At 41.9% G+C, this 15,692-nt stretch overlaps 1 protein-coding gene across 1 annotated transcript; it reads right to left on the bottom strand.

The window, feature by feature from the left end:
* Positions 1-70: 70 nt before the first annotated feature.
* On the bottom strand, positions 71-15,146 carry adam8b (ADAM metallopeptidase domain 8b). Its single transcript, XM_072373506.1, has 23 exons — positions 15,042-15,146; positions 13,173-13,279; positions 12,745-12,818; positions 12,595-12,670; positions 11,787-11,863; positions 11,313-11,502; positions 10,763-10,828; positions 10,630-10,692; positions 10,373-10,542; positions 10,210-10,291; positions 9,995-10,134; positions 8,627-8,813; positions 8,343-8,432; positions 6,807-7,005; positions 6,520-6,622; positions 5,972-6,137; positions 5,805-5,885; positions 4,170-4,254; positions 2,596-2,716; positions 2,363-2,522; positions 2,232-2,279; positions 1,703-1,753; positions 71-1,073 (listed from the first exon to the last, which is right to left on the bottom strand). Exons 1-23 carry the CDS (start codon positions 15,076-15,078, stop codon positions 945-947), a joined length of 2,502 nt encoding a protein of 833 aa, XP_072229607.1. The 5' UTR covers positions 15,079-15,146; the 3' UTR covers positions 71-944.
* Between the last annotated feature and the right edge of the window lie 546 nt (positions 15,147-15,692).

The raw sequence follows: 15,692 nt of genomic DNA, 5'->3' as shown, positions 1-15,692 counted from the left end.
GAGACGGTTGCTTACGTGAACGCGCGGTAAACGTATATTTCCAGCTTTAGCCAGCCTTTTAAAAAAAATCTTTTACACTAGTTATAAAAACCGACAAACACTCGCTAATGATTGGCTTTGGGTGCAATGCCAAAGTGTTTAATCGGCATCCAGTAAAATGCTGAATAGTCAGGGGTATTTATCGGCTTCAGCTCCGATCGGCATTGATGGAAACACTGCCTGCGCATGCTGATGCTGTTGTTAAGGCAACAAGAGTGGACACAGCTAATTTTTTCTGTACGAAAACACACATTTAGCATCTATATTGTCTTACATGGAGCCTCTGAAACTTACCAGAGAATGAAAACCCATTTTGACGTGCTAATTTTGGTCTAAAAGTGGCCCGTTTGCTGTTTGTTACTCAGCAGAGAAAGTGACTTTTTAAGAGAATTATTCCTGATAAGAGTTGTAAATGAGTGGAAGGTTTGAGCTAAATGGCGAGCTTGTAGCCGGGCAGATTAACTCACTATGAAGGTATGTACAGCTGTCTGAGCCATGGAGAGAATAAAAAGATAGATTATAGCTCCCCAGCTCTGAGGAAGCTCAAATACAGGCTGAAAAGCAAAACAAATATGAGGTGCTTTTCCAAAACAAATGAAGCAAAAAGGAAAGCTAAATAACCCACAAACCTGATCCCTGCACACCCCACTAAAACCTTTACACAGTCCCTTACACAGAAAGTAAGTGAATGTTTAAAACGGTCAGTGAGATGACTCGGCGTCTGCTAAACATAAATTAAGAAAAGAGGATTTTAGGAACAAAGAACAAAGAACAGCGGTTCTGCTGTTAATCTCGCACCATCAAAGATGTTCTGCTTTGGTGACGCATCACTCTGCACAATAAGAGCAAACTTTTCCAAGCTGTGACTCAACCTTTTGAACGACCCGATCCTCTCAAGGAGAATTTCATGTGAGTCTGTGGAGTCGAGGTTTCACTGGGGGCTGAGGAGGAGTACTGGACTTGATTCTGGCTGCTGGAGGAGGGCTGGGCTTGACTGGAGGTACAGGTGGAGGGCTTGGTTTGGCTCCTTGATACTGAAAAGCAAAGCAAGATGGATTTTAGACGTTGCTTCTTTTCTGGCTGCTTCCTCGGCATTTAATGCTGATGTTTACAGGGAGGGTTTTCAGAACACAGCTGTAAGACTTTGATGATTCCTGGAGTTCGGTGACTGTTTGATTTCCTGTTTCTTTATTGTATCGCTATCATCTCAAGCTGTTACGACACTGACCACTGTTACCACGGGATTACCCTGCGGTCTGGGGTAAATGCAGGAAAAGGATCTGAACCATCTTAGACCACATCTAGATGAAAATAGTTGTTTTGTAAAAACTTCAGAGAGTAATTTAAAGACTATGACATTGGATCTAAAATTAGACATGTAGCACACTTACAGAAGAGGGCAGAATGATTAGCCTCTTAGAAACTGTGCCACACCAATACAGAGTGAGTGTTTTTTACATAAATGCTGCTGTCGCAGTTTACTTTGAACTGAGATCAAATAACTGGAAAATATTTCAGTTTTTAGCACAAACTTAAATGAATCTGTTATCCACAGATATGTTGGATTATGTGATATTGTGTAACCACCAGCGTACGGTCCAGAGTAAACAGGCCCAAACCAGCAAAATATTAGTCTGTACAAATCACTTTCAAAAAGACTCACCTGGGCTTTATACAGCGGTGGTAAAGGTTTGGATGGAGGTAGAGGTTTGGTCTGTGGGGACAACAAAGAGGAAAATAAATCATTGAGATGTTTCGGTTTGTACTTTACATGCAGACACTCAAAACTTCATGAGTTCTGTGGTAATACTGAAGTTGGACATTGATAATGTTACTGGTAAATGAATCTTCTTGAGTATCTGATACCTTTGTGCCAAAGATTTACTACATTAAATTGGGATAAAAAAATATCCAGATTTGACAGATAAAGGATGATAAGACCCAGCTCACAGTATAAATTCAAGTATCCATGTCAGAATTTTTTTATTTCTTCTCCCTTCTTGTGAAAATTTCAATGCCTCTTTAGCGATGAGGAAGAACTTCCATTGACTTTACGTGTAATCTTGCCACTTACATAGTTCACTTGAACACAACATTAGAGACTCAAGACTTACGTATCAAACTCTGAACGTGATCCACAGCTTGAATTACGCATTTAAATCGCTTTAAAGGATTAAAAACAGAAAGCTCACCATCTCAATTTCAGAGGTAGAAGACACCGAAGACACCTTCTGTTGAGGCTGGAGAAGAAAAGGAACTTTGTCACTATCATTGAAGTGCAAAGAGGAAATATAACCTGCCAACACATCGGGGAGGTCGGTACCCTTGGGGCAGGTCTGCTGGGGGTCACAGTCACCATCAGAGGACTGCAGGCCTGTGACGCTGTGGACTCCATGAGAGTGGGCTGGCTGATCTGAGGTCTGTCTTTAACGCTCGCTTCCTGAAACGTCGGGTTCAACTTGCCCTGAGCTGAAAGCACCTTCCTGTGAACACGAATCTTATTCAGCTGGGAAAAAACTAAACCCAAAAAATCCAAACCCAAGAGAAAGAAACTACCTTTTATGGGTGTAGTTGTCCATGTTGTTCTTCTTACAGCACATCAGCCCTGCGATCACCACGGTGATGACCAGGAGGGTTGAGAGAGCTGCGCACACTCCGGCTATTATCACATTCTGACCTGCAGGTACATTACACGGTTAGAGCTTCACTCTGTGCTATAAACTGTGGTAAAAAGGTCTCTGTTCTCCACCCTCTGTTGTGTTCCTACAGAAGCCCAGAAGGGGCAAACAATATACTGACTGTTGTTAAGTTGATTGCAGTTTGCAACTTGAGCCACTAGATGTCACTTCATCCCACACACTGGACCCTTGAAAGTACATTTGCTACGTGGGTTTATTTGCAAGCATCGTAACTTTCTTAACTAAGGTGGTAAAAAAAAAAAAAATCACATGTTGACGTAGGCGTTTTAGTTCGTAGCTCAAACTTTATACAACAGTCGGGTGCACCTGAGTTCATAGAAAGGTGGCGAGTAAAGTAACTGTAAAGTAGTCACACATAGACTTCTGTTTACAAATTGATTCATGTAGCCTCTCTGTTTGAAAATCAACTCCATGCAAACATGCTGTAAGCGTGCACTCTGTGTAGTGTCCAACAGGGGGCGACACCTGTGACTGTAAAAGGTCAATTTTACAGAACTCAACGTGAAAATGAGTCCTTCTCATTTGATTCATCGGCTCAGGAAACATTTTCATGATGAGTTTAGGGTCCTAATGACAAGTGTCACATCTTTGAATAAACCATGATGGCTGTTTTGTGAATTACGGTCTCATTTGGAGTTAAACAAACTATAAAGCAGTGCACAGGATCTGATAACCTATGGGAGTGTCTCAAATCCATCGTTTCTGTTTTCAAAAACAATGGACATGAACACGAGGATTCTGAATGTGAGTTCGTAAATGTTATGCCATGGTAGCTGCGTCCATCTATTTTATGAGTAAAAATCTGTTTCAACTACAAGCGTCGCCCCCTGCTGGCCACTAGATTAAACATTGATTTAAAGGCTTCATTTTGGGCTACATTTCTCTTTTTTTTGGGCCGGATTTAAAGTGAATATGAGATGGAAATGCAGTCCTTTTGATTAAAGTAAAAAGCTTTAATCAATTTTTTAGTTTGCTTCTTACCTCACTGAAAAAAGCAAAAAACTGGGAATAATAATAAAAATGGGAATCTTGATATAATAATATACCAGCTTAGGTTATAAGAAGTGTGAGAATGTCTTTTGTGTCCATGAGAGTTGATAAACTCTCTAAAACTCATGTCTGTTCATTTAAATTAAGCTTAGACAAACTGAACAAAAGTTCTGCACATGTACTTTGAGGACAGAGTAGTTGCAGAATGATTCAGCAAGCCCAACAACTAAGAATGATGTAATGTTTTACAGCCGCGTAGTCCGGCTGAAACTCTGGTCAAATCAAAGAGTCAGTGCCTCGAGACACTTGAGCTCACTCATTATGAATCATTCATGTTTCTTCCTGGAAGAATGATTCATCTATGCTGGTCACTGAGATTTGAATTTCACCTGAGACAGAGCCACAGCTAAACCTAAAGGTTTTAAGGTTTCTCCTCTGTACCTTGAGGTAAATCTGCGTACTGGACGTCGCAGTGAGGTGGAGCCCAGCCGGGGCTGCAGTTGCACTCGTTCTTGTGGTTGCACACCTTAAGATAAAAAGTTGTCAGTGAGATCAAGAAATGCAAGTTTCAGGAAAACCGATTTTTAAAGATCTTCAAAGATATTTTCCATCACTTTGACAGTAGCTGAACATGTCTGCGTCGTGTTTGAATGAGCACACTGGTCACTTCTCAGTAAAAGTTCAACTTAAGACTTTGTAACTGACACAAAACACTTAACACTTAATAAAAAAGTCTGAATGCATGCAGTCACACCAATGGATACATATGTAAGATTTCCACGAGTTAGTGGCCTTTATGTAACAGTAGGTAGACAGGAAAGGGAGCAGTGAGAGTGGGGGAAGACACGCAGCAAAGGCCCCCGGGCCGGGACTCGAACCTGTGATGAGGAACCACAGCCTCTGTCCAACATTTCTGACACAAACGCTCCATAGAACCTAATCACCAGTTACAGCGACTCCACAAGTTAATGCTCGTCATCACATTTTGGTCATACAGGGAAAAAGAAAGGAAGAAGCAGTTTGTGCACAAACTTGATAAATAAAGGTTTTTATAAAAAATGCCACTGTATGTTTTGTACATAAATAACTGATTATAATCGGCCAAATCTCTGCTGATTTTTATTTTTCTTTGTTTTGAAATCAGCCCTCATCTACTTGGCAAATAAAACATACAGGCCTGAAGTTTGAAGGGAAAACATTTCTATAATCCTTCAACCAGACGTTTCAGAAACAGCCAGACATCCTCAGACTGACAGACTCAGACTTATACCCATAGAAATAATAACGCTGTCTGCAGCACATGGAGCAGCCATGTTTAGTGACATGCGCTTAAGCATCATACAGATTTGTAGATTATTTGCTGTGGAGGCCCATACCAGCATCCTCTTAACAGCTAGTCCTCTGAGGCTCCATATCGCTTCATCATCACGTCCCTCCCACTGTTTAAATTACCTTATCACATCTAAAGGATCTGATTTAAAGTCCCACTCATAGTCAGAGCCTGCCCTTGTATTCCCAAGCCTCTGGGGGTGGTGCTGGTTGAGTGGCCACATTCATCGGATGACCCAAAAAGTGTTTCTCCCACCTGCACATGTATTTGAGAAGAATTCACTTGAAATTTTTTTTAAATGACTATACCATCAGAATTTGATCTTTTCTGTACGAGAACGTTTGTAAATGCAAGAGGAGCTGTGTAATTACTGTATTTCAGCTCATTGGTGAGTTTTGGGAGCCAGCTGGACGTCGGCCAGCCTGGCTGGTGGGAGTCTCAGCTGCATGTGATCGAGCTGGAGGAGGCTTGGGAAAACGTTCTGGGACCCGAAGCACAACATGTAAGTTTGAATGTAATCAAGTATCCAGCTCTCCTTAATACAGCCGTGAATATTCCAGTTTACTCACGATAAATAAAGCATATCTTTTGTGACCAAAGCCAAAAATGTATGGAGATGAAAACCTGGAAGCTATCAAAGATTTTAGGTTATATGTAATGCAAATTATTGTCATTCAGGCAGGTGTCATCTTCGGGTAGGCTGGCCTGCAGCATAAAGGTGTGTGAGCCTTTTATCTAAAACTTACCCCCTTGTTATTGCATTTCTTTGCACATTCTTCCTTTTTGCCATAAACTGCTACATCCACACACGTGTTGTTGAGGCAAACCTGCGCACAAACATTTAAATCTGAACAGAACACCCAACATCATATTAAATAAGTGTCATGTAATGTTTCAGTTCGGAGAGTTTTACCTTATTTGGTCCACAACTGGTTCCTTTAGGCACCATGTCAATGTTTCTAGTCTTATCGTCCTCCACAGCTAGTTTACATTCAATACCGAGCTTGGTGTATCCTGCCCGTTTACCTGTGATGGACTCGCCCCCTCCGACACAAAATATAGACCCACACTTCAGATTCCTGAAAAAAAGATTGAAAAGTGAATCGAAAGCTTGTTGAGAGCTCAGTATATATCCACTATAAATTCCCCAAATGTACAGCACTGTGCAAAAGTCTTACTGAAACGTGTGCAAACATACATCTAAATACAGTTTGTAAGTTCTAAGGAGTAACAAAGTGCCTGAAGTTGTCTGTTATGTGTAACCACAACGATGGTTCATAATATGAGTAATGATTCATAAGTTAAGTGTTAAGTGGAAAAAAAGCAGCCAAAATTCAAAGAAAAACTTTTGACGGTTTTAAGAAAGTCTGGCTCCTTGGAAGGAAAATACAAACAGAGGAGAGGTGGCTCAAGACTTCTGCACAGCCTTGTGTCTGGATCAGAGTGAACACTGAAACATACGTGGAAGAACAGGGGCGGAAGCCAGATTTGTCCCGTCCACAGTTGGCACCTTCCTCACCCCGTCCGTTCAGTTTGAAACACAGATCAGGTCCGTCTCTGGCCCCTGCAAGAAGAAACAAATTAAGAGTTTCATAAACAATCAAGTGTCGCCGAGTCCACCATTTTTAGCCTTTAAGTGTCTCCACAAATCCAAATAAAAATACATCGGTAAGTGCAGCTCCTGGAGGCTCAGCTGCTCAAGTCAAAAGAAAAGGAAACGGGCTGCGGCGTGTGGAGAACACACGTACCGGCTCCAAACAGCCTCCAGCAGTGATGCTCCCGTGTGGGACACTGGCCGTTGTAGCAGTAGCCCGGCGCCTGGTTGTAGCAGGGTTTGCCGTTCATCTCGAAGCTGTCTTCGGGACACTCCTGCGACTGTCCGGTGCAGAATTCAGGCAGGTCGCAGGTGCCGACGGACTTCCTGCACACACTGCTGGATGCCTTTAACTGTGGGTTCAAACACATGGCAGGTTAATAAAGAAGAAGCTTGGAAGTTTGATTGCCCCCCCCTCAGTACAAGCTAGGTCTGAATTAGTGTAATTAGCTCATTTGTTTCTTCCAGTCCTTGAAACTGTCATCGGAGGAAGGATGTGGTGAGCAGCAGAACACAGAAACAGGAGGATGCCACCCTCTGTTTCCTGTTTTTATTAAAGTGCCGCTGGTTTGAAGAATGATGTCAATGTCCACAGTTATTAGCCAAAGGCGGGTGTGTCTGTATGAGAGGCCTCTCTGTGGGCCGCACTCAGCTGGCTCGAGTGTTTTATTGATGCTTGCAGCATAGATGAAGAGTTGGGAGTGTCTCTATTGAGGTGTTGTTGGTTGGCCAACTTTTATGTCTCAACAGTTGCATAAGACTGCCGTTTGGTAAAAACCGTCACAGTGCTTTGCTGTTATATGTTAAAAAAAACTAAAATGTTTCAACAGCCTTGAATATGTCTTTTGGACTGACTGAGTTGAAGGCAGCACACACGCAGGGAATGTTATCTCCCAAAAAGTTCACATTTAAAGAAAAAGACAACGTCTCATTCAACACTGGTTCATGGTTGACTTTTTTCTGATCCATTGACTTTCCATCTCCTCAGGTAGAAAACTTTATGTGTTCAATACCTTTATGAGCGAATAGAGTTTTAAAAAAGCTGCTCAAAGAACATTTTTCTTGGTCGATAGATAACTGATCTTTTAATCAAAGCTGAAACTTAGGTCAGTATTTAGAAATCTAAATGACGTTACTGTACTTAATCCTTAATTACACATAAGATACCTTCCAGGTTGATACGTGCTGTATAACAGAGTTGTTTAATCCTCTCATTTTTTTTGGGGGGGGTGGTTATTGCGATCTAACCCACCGAGGAGCATCTAGACTACCTTTAACTTCTATCTTTGGGGCTACTTTTAGAAAAGGTTATCATTTTCAGCTTTTAATTCTTCAATGTCCTCTTCATTATTCAGTAAAGCTTTAATCTGCTCTGGGATCTGATCCTTTTTATTAGAAGATTTATTTTAGGACAAGTCATCATTCTATTGAGTTCTGTCATTGAAATCCACTCTTAGTACAGGGGTGCTTCAAGAATTGGTGTCTTTAAGTTAGTTGTATTTGTTATGTGTCTATGGCCAGCTGCACTGAAGTTTCCTGACTTTAGTCTCGATCAAACTCAAAAGTTCTGAGTCATGGACTAAACCAGCCGGAAGTTAGGTTATATGTTGTGTTACTGAAATGATGTGTGGCTTTAGATGCTTTTCTGAGTATAAATAAAAAAATCCTGGCCTGTGAGCAGCTCCAGTACCTGACAGCTCTCACAGCACTGTCCATGAGCACACTGGGAACCCTCAATGAGGCGACATGTTGACGCATCACAACAAGGGTTGTTGCACTCCTAGGAAAGAGAGAATAAAACAAAGTACATGTTTTTAGTTTGTCTTCTCTGTTTGAACTCTTTATCAACTGTAGCTTCACACAGTCAGCCAGAAACAAAAAAATAAAACTGTATCTTCTTTCTCATCAGTGGACATATTCAAAACTTTCCAACAGCCCACAAATGGCGGCAGCGGGCTGCATCGGGAGCTTTACCTCCACAGAGCCACAGTCGCACTCCTCTCCGGGGTCCAGCATTGCGTTGCCACAGCGAGGGCCCGCGGCGATGGTCCTGACAGAGCCGGGGTGGCGCAGGCAGCTGGGCTGAGCTCGCTCCATGAACTCTGCGAGCTGCTGCACGCTGCAGTCGCTGAAAAACTCCGGAAACGCCTGAACCCCCGTCCTGAACAGGAGGAAGATGCGAGAGAGTCGCCGGAACTTTAGCTTCAGTTTGTTCGTGTATAAGGACAGAAGTATGTGGACACGTGAATTTAACAGAAACAAGCATTAACCTGCTGGTGTGAGGTTTGAAGCTCCGATTTAAGAGGTTTTATTTACTTTACTCATGAGTTTGTTACCAGACATGAACGTACATATCAGCAATGTTACAGCTTAGGACAGCGGAGGAGTTCACTATGAAGCTGAACGAATGCTCAATTCACTGCACAAACGCTGGGATTTCATCAAATGACTCTGCGGTTATAAAAATCAGGATTTTTTTGGAGCAGAGCGACAGTCTGGAAATACTTTAAGCGCTGTGAGTCTTAACGGGCTGATTTTTAGCTTCTGATGTGTTTCGTCGTCTGACAAATTAAACAGAAATATATGTGAATGAGAGCAGTTTTATTGGGAATTCAACTGTAATAATAAAAACTTACACTTAACTGCCTTTATAAAAAGACGCAAAAAGAACTTTAAAGGAACTTTAGAGCATGTGCAGAGCGCCGAGGCGTGTTTTAGTCCTGTAGAGCGTACACATGCAGGCGTGATTTGAGCGCCGGCAGCATTATCTGGGCGTGTTGGTCCAGTTGGAAGCAGGGATTAAACACGTTCTTTGCTGGCAGAATGTTGGCGAGAGTTATTAATTGGGTCTCGATATACATGAGTCGAGAGCTTGCTGTAACAAGTCTTTAAGAACCAGTGTTGGGAAGATTCACAGGATACAGATTTTTTGTAATAATTTATAGAACTATAGAACTGGGCTTGACACTGAGTCAGAGTGTCCTCAAAGCGCCACAGATATGATCTCATTCTGTGGGAAATGCTGTGAGTAGAGAGCGGCGTTGGAGCCCTGTTGTGATTTCAGAAGAAAAACATTGTTATTATATTACTGAGGCATTACTGTCTGATTGTGCTGCCAGCCACATTAGTCAGTGCACTGATACGATTAAACACAAGGCCTAAAACATGAGTGCCTAATGAAAGGAAACAACTCCTTGGAAGCTGCATTGGATGGAGAGTAAATGTCTTTTTCTTCAGGTACACAGACAGAGGCCTGACTCAAACCACGAGTGTCTGAACCTTCGTATTTCTCCTTATAAAAACTCAGAAGTTCACGAATATCACAAAGAGCTGGCGTCCTACCTGAGCTTTTCAGCCATCACACAGTTCTCGCTGTTAAACGGACCACACACACACCCGGCAGCATCATGGGACAGGCCAAAGTTATGTCCCATCTCGTGAGCGATGGTGGAGGCGAGGCCTATCAGGCTGTCATGGTGATCCTGAAGAAGAGGTGCAGATTCTTAACTTTATCTGCTACAAATAAAACCAGTGTAGTTAGAAGTCATCACACCCACCTGATTGACTCCACCAGAGTTTCCGGTGCACATGGCGAACTTGTTAGCCAGCCCAACCGTGTCTCCTTCGAAATCTTTGCCGCTGTTGGAGACAAAACATGAGGTCAAACAGGCGGGATCACAGCGTTCAACATCTGCACAGAATCCCATCATCGAGCCTCACGTCACAAACTGGGCGCAGTCGTGCTTCGTCCTCTGCAGAAGGTCGGCCTGGCGCCACACCAGGAAGTTGTCCAGAGTAGTATCCGACTTCAAGTCTACGTTGATGAGGTCTCTGTACGACCAGATCTCCAAACCCACAAGCATAACGCGAATGTTTAGCGGGCGGTAGAGCTGCAGGGGGAGGGGGAGGCGTTCAGGAGCGAATGTGCAGAGATCAACGTTAAAACGGCCCAAAACTGCTGAAAACCTTGTTGTTACCTTGTCGACATGGTTCACAGCTCCAAGAATGCGAGCGTTGGTCTCTTTTCCGTATCTTTTGTACTGCAGGAGGTGAAACAAACAGCATCAGATTTATTCCTGACAGAACTACAGCTGAAATCGAAACATTTACCTCAGTGTTGTCCACCACCACCAACAGCTCGACGAACCTCTGAGGACCGGCGAGAGGTTTCGTCTTCTGAAAGGAAAGAAAAATACAAACTACATAAGAAACTTTATTCATATTCAGCTTTATTAATCACAGATTAATCATCTGACACTTTAACTCGTGTCGGCTGACTTGAACAACGGCAGGACAACAATAACTGACAACGATTCAGTTGACCCACTTATAAAGAAATCTGTTGTTGTAGCTTTATTTAAATAAATGAGTTTTCTATAGAAGACAGCTTCTATCGAAACCCTCAATCCTTCAGCTTTTATCAGAAATCATTGCCTCTGCCCACTGGTTCATCAATAAAACTTTTATATCACGCACTTCTGTTCTTGTCATTTTGATGCATTTCTACTAATTTAGCACCAGGGGCTCCGACTACATTGAAGCTTGTCGTCGCTTTGGATAAAAGAGTCTGCTAAATGACTATAAAACATGCTCTTTAAACTTGAAAAGGAGATAAATGTTGCATCCGATCCGAGTGGCTTAAATAAAATATAGTGCGTACCCATGATCTGGATTTGAAGAGGCCTGCAACCTGAGGGCCCAGGTCCCGGTCCACGGTGGTGTTTGAGGAGCCACAGGTGGGGCGACTGCTGATGTTCAGGTGCTCCGGCCTGTAAACGGCGTGGTCCTCGTCCTCAGTCTGACCCAGGGGCTCTATGAGGTAAACCTGCTGCCGAGCTCTCAGGAAGCCGCTGCGCAGCATCACAGGAAACAACAGCATGAAGTATAACAGGAAATAAGGTGACTGCCACAGTAAACAGTCTGTAAACAGAGCAGCAGCTTTGTAAAAACACTTCCAAAATGTTTTATGAGGTCCCAGAAAGGCAGAGTAAACAGAAAATAGCAACTTTAAACCACAAGCAGATTACTAAAGATGATGAAGCAACACGTTTCTTAAGCCTCACAAAAGCCTCAAGCTTTCACTCAAAACAGTTCCGAAGGAGGCGAGTTACACAGAGGAAGCTACAGAAATAACCTGATGCCCGAGCAGATTCCCACGCTGACCGAGGAGTCGGCCATGCCCTCGATGTGTCCGTGGTAGAAGCAGTGCTCCTGGATGGAAACAGCGAGAGCTTCAGACTTCCCTCATAAAAAGTCTCTTTGTTTTTAACATGCACAAAAATCATGAATCACTCGTCCGGAATGCAGCAGTTTTCGTTTTTTTTTGGTTTGGTTACAAACACCCCGAGGTCAAATACACATATCTGCAGACACGTGTAGCCTTTTCACGAACCTCACAGATGTTTTTAACATCACGCAGAACACACATAGTGGCTCTCAGGCGTTAACACTTAGAATTAGTTAAGCAAAGGTTGAAAACAAGAACAGCAGCTCAGAGACGCCGAATCTGACCGAGTAAGTGCAGAAAACTATGTGAATTAGCGAAATAGATTCTGATTATTACATTTTTAACTTCATGGAAGCAGTGAGATAACAGTTGTTTTAAAAATGATAAAAAGTATGCGTCACATTGTTGAACAGATGATCTGACCCTCAGCTTAGATGAGCTAACTCACATGTTATTTATTTCTCCTGTTCATGATCACGTCTTTCATTCTGTGTATAAATACTTCCATCATCCTGTGAATTAACCCATTTCTCTTCAAGCATCCATGATTTATGGTTCAAATGTCTCCTGTACAATTTACTTTAAAGTTACTGTTGTTTTAGGCCCCTCTTATGAAGGAATCTACGTTTAACAGCGAACAACCTCTTTCTTAATCATTAACGCTACACTTTCAACCACTGAACTAAAGTTTCGTCTTCTTCATTAAAAATCTCACCTGGTTTGGTGACGTCGTCACTCTTTTTCCATCCTCTGAATAGTGCGTTTCAGAGTAGCCTCTCCCAACGAGATCCCTGTTAAATATTGATGAAAATATTAGCTTTTTGTTTTAAATGGAATAAAATAGAAACAGGAATCTGAAATTTACTTGTTTTTCTCCAGATGAACGGTGTGGTTTCTCCCTTCGATGGCCAACTCATACTGAAGTTTGTCGGGATAAAGCTGCAGGAAATCAAATCATTAATGACCGAAGGACTTCATCCTTCAACATGAAGTTTGCTACAGAAATTAAACACTTGAGGTAAAGTAGAAATGAATAAATTGACATTAATCTTGTTCAAAATTACCTATAAACACAAATTTAAATGTTACTATCGGTAGAGTTTAATATAGTGGAGTCAAACCTTTAATATTCCTTTAAGATATTGATGTTGAGTAAAAGATTAAAGCAGCAGAGGCTCTAAATACTCAGTACAGTATGCATTTTCCACCTGAGGGTCTACACAAGCATCTTTGTGGTGTTTTCAGGCACTAACTGGGCAGTTTCTGAGTGATGTACAGGTGACAGGTCCTCACCTGGTGGTCCTGCAGGCTCCTTGGCCTTCTCTCCTGATGTCTCTGAGGCCGGACCACCTCATAACGCGTCACGTGAGACAACAGCCCCGAGCTGTGAGCGAAACAAACTACACACAGCAAAGTGTTGCTCAGCAGCGTGTAAACAAAATGTTTAGTGTTGGAAGAAGCGCTCACAGTCTTTTCTTAAGGTAAAACACTAAATTAATACCTAAGTCTAAGTCCAACAAATCGTATTATATTATTAGCTTGTTATCACTCATGCGTCAAAACAGTATTTTACAGATGGCCTTGGATGGAGTTGGAGCTTATTTTTAGTTGTTCTATTCTGACATTTGTAGCTTTAAACTTGGGAAACACTTTAACACAAACAGTACTGTGCAAAAGTCTTGAGCCACTCCTTTATATGATGGCTGCAAAACAGGAAATAGGTGCAGCAACTTACTGAAACCTGAGCAAACATAAATGAAAATGCAGAGTATGAGGCAAAAACAGAGTTTGAACAGTTCTAATAAGTTTATCCTTTATTCTCCAACACAGCCTGAACCCTCTGAGACGAGCTTTCTGTCATTTCTTTAAGGAGTCTTCAGGAATAGTTCTCCAGGCTTCTTGAAGGACATTTTGGATGTTGGCTGCCTTTTGTTCCGTTCTCTGTCAGATGATCCCACACTGCTTCAATAATGTTGAGGTCCGGGCTCTGGGGAGGATTCATCCCTCCATAAGACCTGTTGCCACTGATTTTCAGTCCACTTCTTGTGTCATTTGGCATAGCTCAGCCTTTTCTCCCTGTTTCCCTTCCTTAAGAATGGCTTCTTGACAGCCACCCTTCCATGGAGACCATTTCTGATGAGGCTTGGGCCAACAGTAGATGGATCAGCTGAAGGTCCAGATGCATCTCTCAGGTCCTGTCAGGTCTCTGCTGGATTTTTTCCTCTTTCTTAAGGACATCACTTTCAGATCCTGTTCATCTGCTGTAGATAGTTTTTTAGGCCTGACACTTCTTCTTTTGTCCTCCACTTGTCCAGTTTCCTCAAATGTTTTAAGGACACACTGCACACCATGCTGAGATATGCCAAGTTTTCAGCTAATAGCTCTTTGGGAATCACCTTGTTGCTGCAAAATTATTATTTTCTATATCTCAAACTGTGTTATCTTTGCTGTTTTTCATAGATGAAACTAAAGAAATGGGAACAAATGACGTTTCTTTGTGACATGCTGCTGGTAACAGAGTAACTGGATAATCCTCTAGAAATGGTCAGGTACAAGGACTGGACTGAAAATGAGTAATAAAACAGCTAAAGTCTAAATTCAAACTTGAAAGGCCTTCAGAAAGCCCGGACAACTACTGCTAAAGACCACTTGAAAGGTTACAGAAAAGTCTGGCTCCTTGGAAGGAAATGAAAGGGTGGATCAAGACTTTGGCACAGTACTGTAAATAAAGAAACACCTTTCCTTTTTCTTTGTTTTTCCAACACCTCAAAGTCTTGAATATGAAGTAAAATAATGTATAAAATCAAGAGGAAAAACTGCTTATCTACTTCATAATCAAATACAGTCTCTGGTAAACGCATCGGAGGCTTTATGCGCAATTTTTTTTGTCTAGAATTGACTAAAACAGTGACAACAATTAAATAAACCAGGAGGTACAGTTTTGCTTAGAAATTTAAGCGCTTTTAAAGTAAAAACATGCAGTTTGACAACAAAAACTAAATATTTTTGGCCGTTACACTCGTTACACTCTTGCGCTCGTGACAGTAACGGTTCTTCAGAACAGTTCTTAACTGCTGATGTAGAAGCAACTAGTTCAGATTTTAAAAAAGGTTTTTAAAAGAATGTATCTGTATTTGATATTTAAAAAGAACAAAGTCTTACCCCAGACCAGGCTCAGGCGCAACAAGTTCTTCCCCATGATGCTGTGCTCCGCCCGGACACAGCCGCTCTTCTCTCACGTTACTGCGCCGCGGATCAGCGTTGCTGGACGGCTGCTCCGCTGAGGCCCCGCCTGCGGCCGAAGCTATCAGCGACTCACACATTTACGGGAAAATAACTGTCAAGCTAGCCGTCGGTCTACTTCCGGTAATATGGATTTCAAAATAAAATCCTCATCGTATTGTCAAAAGCGATGATCCCACAGACTTCAAAGTGTAAATTTACTTGATTTAGCCCTTTGTTGTTCGACATGCACCACTTTCGTGCAAGTCACTTAGTGTATTTGAACATAGATGTGTAACTTTCAGGAAAAAAATAGAAACCAATAAATGTTGAACATATTAAAAATAGGATTTCATCAAATATACACGTTAGAGTTTGTTTCAGTGAATTTCAAGGAAAATGTCTTCCACTTGTGGCTCCCACTTTGCCGAACGTCTTTAGAATAATACAGAAAAACTTCAGACATGGGTATTTTAGGCTGTTACCAACAGTTTTGTTCCTATAACCTGACTTTTCAGTCAAACTCGTGGGAAAAAAAATATCACTTCTCTTCAGTGAGTAATAGATAATGCTCAAAATCTCAAAAATCTA

The sequence above is a fragment of the Leuresthes tenuis genome, unplaced genomic scaffold (genome assembly GCF_036924035.1).
Source record: "Leuresthes tenuis unplaced genomic scaffold, fLeuTen1.0.hap1 SCAF_20, whole genome shotgun sequence".
Taxonomy (NCBI): domain Eukaryota; kingdom Metazoa; phylum Chordata; class Actinopteri; order Atheriniformes; family Atherinopsidae; genus Leuresthes; species Leuresthes tenuis.
This window is presented reverse-complemented; position numbering and strand designations above follow the sequence as displayed.